The 6,156-nt window shown below is 48.4% G+C and overlaps 1 protein-coding gene across 2 annotated transcripts in view; it reads right to left on the reverse strand.

Annotated features, from left to right (window-relative positions):
• The window catches only part of ENTREP1 (endosomal transmembrane epsin interactor 1), a 62,213-nt gene extending 58,337 nt beyond the window's left edge, over positions 1 to 3,876 (reverse strand). The window contains exon 1 of one of the 2 annotated variants that reach the window (XM_014845987.3): positions 3,291 to 3,876. In XM_014845987.3, the coding sequence (XP_014701473.3) occupies positions 3,291 to 3,710 (420 nt within the window). In that variant the 5' untranslated portion in view covers positions 3,711 to 3,876. The remainder of the gene's footprint in view (positions 1 to 3,290) is intronic. The other variant, XM_070495549.1, reaches the window with a different exon arrangement.
• Between the last annotated feature and the right edge of the window lie 2,280 nt (positions 3,877 to 6,156).

Below are 6,156 nucleotides of genomic sequence, written 5' to 3' on the forward strand. Positions count from 1 at the left end.
AGTTGGCACTGTCACTCAACTACCTTGTTTCATATGCCAATAAAACTTCTGAGAGATAAATAAAACGTGGTATATCCAAACAATGGAATCTCATTTGGCAATAAACAGAAATGAAGGACTGACACATGTCACAACATGGATGAAGCTTGCATTATGCTAAATGAAAGAAGCCTTCACAAAGGACCACATCTTGTATGATTCTATTTATACAAAATGTCCAGAATAACAAATCCATAGAGACAGAAAGCAGATTAATCAGTGGTTGCCTAGGGGGTCAGAGAGAGATGGGGAGTGAGGGCTAATGGGTGCAGCGTTTCTTTTTGGGGTGATGACAATTTCCTGAAATTGATTGTGCTGATGGTTGCACAACTCTGTGAATTTACTAAAAATTAGTGAATTGTACACTTTAAATGGATGAATTGTATGGAATGTGAATTATATCTCAATAAAGCTATTATTAAAAAGACTTCTGCAGTCGTCAAGCCAATTTTTAAGCTTTTTTCATAAAAACCTTAGTTCAGCTGTCTTTAAATTAGTTACAACGTGCTATTAAGCCCCTTTCTTTTAACTATTAAACCCTTTTCTTTTAGAAATACATACTGAAATATTTAAAGGCTGAAGTTATGATATCTGGGGTTTGCCTTAAAATAATCCAGTTTCGTTAAGAAGGCGGAGCATGGGTATAAAGTGGCCATGTGTTGATAACTGCAGAAGTCGGGTGATGGGGAAATGGGGGTTCATTCTACTATTCTTTCTACATTTGTTGAGATTGAAAATTTTCATAATAAAATATTAAAAGTGGAGTGGGGCTCTTAAGACTTCCTGGTCATTTATATGCGGTCTCTCTATTCTGTTTACATTTTCTTTTTAAAAATATACAGACATTGAAATATTTATAGATGAAATGATGTGATGTCTGAGATTTGCTTCAAAATAATATGGGTAGTTAATCTGACAATGGTAATGGGGAGCAGGATGGAGCTAATCCCTAGCCAGCCTGGAATACCCATCCCTCTGGAGTTATCAGAACACACAGAGCCAGCAGCAAGCTGGGAAGACGTAGACAATTGTTGGCGCTGGGTGAGCGGTTTATGATGGCTCATCATACAGTGTCTGAATAAATTTAAAATTTTCCATAATGCAAAGTTAAAAAAGAAAAAAACCAACCCCTCTCACATACGTAAATTCAAATGGTATGCTACTGGTGAGACTTTTTTCCTAAAACACCAAGGGAGTCATGGGGCCTCGTGCCATCCTCAAATCCTCTTTGGTTGTTCTGGAGATGAAGCATCTGTTGTTTCTGTCGTCACTGTGCAAATTCTGAGGTCAACCTCAGAAAGAGGCCACAAAAAATAAGAAAAATGAACAGCTGCAGGTTTGCACACAGAGCTAGGGGACAAGGTGTGGAAAATGACCCTATAGAAGAGAACTTAATTCCAAGTTACCGATTCTCTCCCTGCTCTGGTTTCCTGGGTCCTGGAGACAAGGACACGCCCAGCCAGCAGGCCCAGGTTCACAGCCCTCACCTTCTGGCTGATGACCTTTTGTTTACAGACTTCATCAAATCCAACTATGGCTTGACTGACATCTAAGTGCATTTGCTTCTGAAATAATTCACAACAGTACACCGATTTTGGGTTTTAATTTTATAAAGGAAAAATTAGTTTTCAATAACCCTAAAGTAGCTATCTTTGAGAAGACAAGAGATTATGATTTTACAAAGAGTAAATCCCTAAAAATGTATGCAAGAGTCATTTCTGGCCCATGGTATTCAGAGAAATGAAATGCACCCACCCTTTGGCTGAATTTAGTCTGACAAATAGACTAGATCTAATCCCTACCCTGCTGGGAATACCCTTCCTCCTGCAGTTTTAAAGAACACTCAAGGGGCAAGAGGAGAGTTTGGGGGTGGCGGGGGCGGGGGGGGGTGGCCAGGAGGATGGGATTATGCCTTCTACACATGCACACATTGTGAACTCAGGTCACCATAGTTGGGTTGTACCACAGTAGGATCACTGCATCCAAGTATTTCAAAAGGAGAGCAAATTGGCATCAGTTTAAGTGTAAATAGTCAGGCCAGGCTCCAGGTACTTAATGTTCTTATTCAAACAATTACTTGGGTTCAATTAGTTCTCCCTATATTCGTAAAATTTGATCTTGAACCTGGGTATGTGTGGACCTGCAAAAGGACAGTTTTTATGCATTGAGAACATACATTCATTACAGATCTTACTCAAAACTATAGGACTGCCAGACTTTAAGATTTAGTTAGTTCATAAAAAAGATCGTTTACTTTAAAATGTTCATCTTCCACAATCATCTCACAAAAACCCATTTCCAAGTCTCTCAACCCCCAGCAAACCTCCAGAGGTTGGATGCCTTCGCGACTGTGAAATTGTTGGAAGGGAGGGATGAGGAGCCACTCAGTGTCCACAGACGCTCCAGGGAACAGCCTTTCTCCAGGGAAAGGCTTTTTGCACAGATCACCTTTTTGCCCAGATCACCTTTTGCCCCAGATCAGCCTTCCCCGTTGGAGGAAGCAGGGCCAGGAACCTGAGCGGGACTGACAGCTCCAGCTAGCTGCCCGCGCTGCTGGGGGCTTTGGCGAGCTCATGCATAATGACAGCAGACTGTGTGGCTCCAGGAACCGAGTAGGGGCTTAGGGGCCTCCTTTATAAAGGCCAGCGACAAGCATGCGTTTACACACACCCTGTCATTACCTCCTGAACTCGTCCCCAAATAGAGTGGGGCCATCCTACACCAGACACATTTCACGTTTACGTGTGCCTTAACGTAGAATAAAATAAGGGCCCCAGTCAAGCTGTCACTTCAGTCATCCCACAAACACACCTACTATGTGCCAGGCACTGTTGATACACCAGTGAACAAATAGACCACAATCCCTGGCCTCTTTGGACGGACACTGTCAGCGAAATAAATAGTGGCTGAAAGTTTAATCATATTCCTCCACTTTCCTGCCACCCACCCTATCCTTCCAATCTCCCAAAGACCTGGAAATCTGTTTCATTCTATTAGCTTAACAGGGAAAACAAAACCCTTTAGCCTGCGAGGAACAGACACTGTCCAGGTGCAACCCAATGCACCCCTGAACTCCACTAGCTTTGAGCCTTTTCCAGCCTTAACGCCTCCAAAACTTCAACAGGACTGAGAGGCTGTGCTCTGTCTCTGCAGCCTTGGGGGCCAATCGCGGGCCCATGAAGGGGACCGACCAGAGCCCCCTGCTCCCCGGGGGGCCCCGCCGAGGCGAGCTGGGCACGCGCGGCACTCACCGAGGAGCCGGCCCAGAACGGGCACGAGTTCTTCACTTGCGGGGAGCTGCTCAGCGAAAGCGCCCCGAAGCTGAGTGCCACCATGCAGCAGCCCAAGATCAGCTGCAGCAGCCCGAGCGACAACAGCGGGCGAGCGGGCAGCAGCGCCGAGCCCGGGGCGGCGGCGGCGGCGGCGGCGGCGGCGGCCCGGCGGGAGGCGAGCGCGGGCGGCGCGGCCAGCACCCCGGCGGCAGCGGCGGGGGCGGCGCAGCGAGGCCGCGCCGGGGGCTGCAGCGCGGCCCGGGGCCACCGCGGCCGCAGCGGGGGCAGCGGCGGCTCCTGGGCGGCGGCGGCCGCGGCGCCCGGGCCCCCGGCCTGCGGCCCGCCGGAGAGCCCGGCCACCGGGCAGCAGGAGCCCGGGAGTACCACGGGCAGGGACATGGACGGGCGGGGAAGGAGCGGCCGGCGGCGGTGGGGAGGGGACGCGGAGCGGAGCCGCGGGCGCCGCGCACTGGGCACCGCGGGCGGGCTCCGAGGCCGAGGGGGAGGGAAGGAACTACGCACGGCCCAACCACTTGCTGCTGCTGCCGCCGCCGCCGCCGCCGCCGGCGCCGCCACCGCTGCCCCGGCTCCCGCCGGCCGCACCCACCTGCCACCCGGCGGGCCCGCCCCCGCCCGGCTCCCAGCGCACCCTCGCTGTAACCCACGTGCGCCCTGCGCTCGCGCCGGGCGACTGCTGCAGCCTTTGGGTCGCGGTAGAACCCGTGCACGCTCCCTGGGGTCCAGGAAGGGTGCCCAGCTCCAATTTTTTATATAGGTCCCTCGGGCTAGGAGGGACCTCGCAGTCACGGTGCGTCGGAGCTGGCGGCCGACAGTCTAAGAGTCTGTTCCCCACCCGCCGAGCTGGACAGGAGCGCGGGAGAAGCGCTGTGGACACTTGCCCCCTTCCGATCCAGCCAACAGGGGGACCCTGGCAACCTTTAATGTGAAGGGAGCCTAGCGTTAAACTCTTTTTCCCCAGGGAGGGGAAGATGGCAGGAGGAGGGGCTATGGATGACTTGGTGGGAAAAGTCTAAACTGCAGGGTTTCGGGGAAGGACGAGGCTGAGCGAAGTCACCCCTCGCACCGGGCTTCCGGGCGCTGACACTGCGCGGCCGCCAGCCGCTGGAAGTGGGGGAGGAGAGGGGAGCGGAGGGGAGGGTAGAGGGGGCGGGCGGGGCGTTTTCCCGACACAAGGGTAGGAGCCAGAGTGAGCACGAGGTTACCTTGGAAGTAAGTACCCAGCATCCGGAAAGAAAGAAGCCGGGACGGCCCTGAGCGTGTGGCAAAGGTTACAGTCTGTGTCAGCCTCCCCTTGACTCCTGAGCTATACCGGGCATCACCTGGTAGAACGTAAAATGCTAAACTTCCGAAGAAATATCTTAATAAAATCCTAATCTGTTTTTGCTAGTTTATAAAACATATTAGAGCTTTTTTAAAAAAAAAAATTCGCCTTTGCAAAATGATTTTCCCTAATAGTGTACCTTTCCCTGCGATGAATTCTTATGTGTGAAAGTGTTCTTATACATAGAATGATTAATTTATTTTTTGCAGGTTAAGAACCAGAGTAGTGTCATTTTGCAGTTAGTCGGTCTCAGTATCAGGCAGCTCATTTTATCAGGAAACTGAGGGTATTTAACATCCTCCTGCCCAATAAACCAAGGGAAATGTGTGTCCGTTTTTATGCTCTGCTTGCAAAGGCTATACTGTGTTTATTTTGGTCATTACTTACTTCAACCCACAATGTGATGTGTTGCCATTGTGCCTGTGTGTTTACATATACACTTTTTGAATTATTAAAGCACCTGTGATGAATAGTCCCTAAGACTTCTTTTACAAATGCCTCTTGGAAATAAACTTCAAATCCTGGAGAAAAAAGGAGCTGTCTTTTAAAGTAAACGTTTCAAGTCCGTTGTTTCGTGCACTTTAAAAATGTCTTGCAGTACATGTTCTTAAATTGCAGGTGATGTTAAATTAAAAGCTTCTTGTGTGCCGAGTTCATACCTTATATTTTAGACACAAGCTTAAAGGTATTTAATTTTCAAGGCTCTACTGCGTTGTGCAATATAAAGAGTCTGAGTCTTGAGAAATTGTGTCAGCTTAACGAATCTATTCCACTGGTCAATCCTTGGCCCCTGAAATGTACTATTAAAATGTATTCTTTGTGTCTGGCAATGTTGATGCCAGAAGTCAGTTGCCCTCCTTCCCCGTGGATGGCTGATGACTGGAAGGGAGAGTTCCAGGGGAGCTGATAACCATCTGTGTCTTGCTGTGGGGGCTGGTTATGTGGGTGGGGTTCGTTTGGAGTAAATTCAGGGAGTTACACTTTGTGCCCTTTTCTGTATTTTATACTCGAATACTTTAAAGTATTTCTAAGTACTTTGCCCTTGTCTATTTCTGTATATAGAAACAGATGATAGCAGAGATCATAAAAATGCATAGATAGTTTTATACCATAGCTTTAGTTACTTTTTTCAGGCCACTAAACCTTTTCTAAAGCTGCTAGTTAAGATTTGTGCTGTAGTTTTCTTTTTTTGTTAGAGGCCACCTTTATACTGTGAGCTTCTTTGTCTGCTTATCATAGACGTGAATCCATGTCACATTGCCCCAACCTTTAAGGTTATGCTAAATAACTCTCTTGAGTATTTGAGCTCTGCGTTTTGTAACCCAGGCTTGATTCTTTGCATTCCCCAAACACTTGCTTGCACTAAGTCCTTAGACCTCATCAAGCTGAGCTGGATGTAACTAAGCTCTTCGAGGATGATTCAGAGCTATTGATTTCAGGTTGCCTTAAACAAAATAGTAGAGTGAGGACTTTGGAAAACAGTCTGACATTTCCTCAAAAAGT

The sequence above is a fragment of the Equus asinus genome, chromosome 23 (assembly GCF_041296235.1).
Source record: "Equus asinus isolate D_3611 breed Donkey chromosome 23, EquAss-T2T_v2, whole genome shotgun sequence".
Taxonomy (NCBI): Eukaryota; Metazoa; Chordata; class Mammalia; order Perissodactyla; family Equidae; genus Equus; species Equus asinus.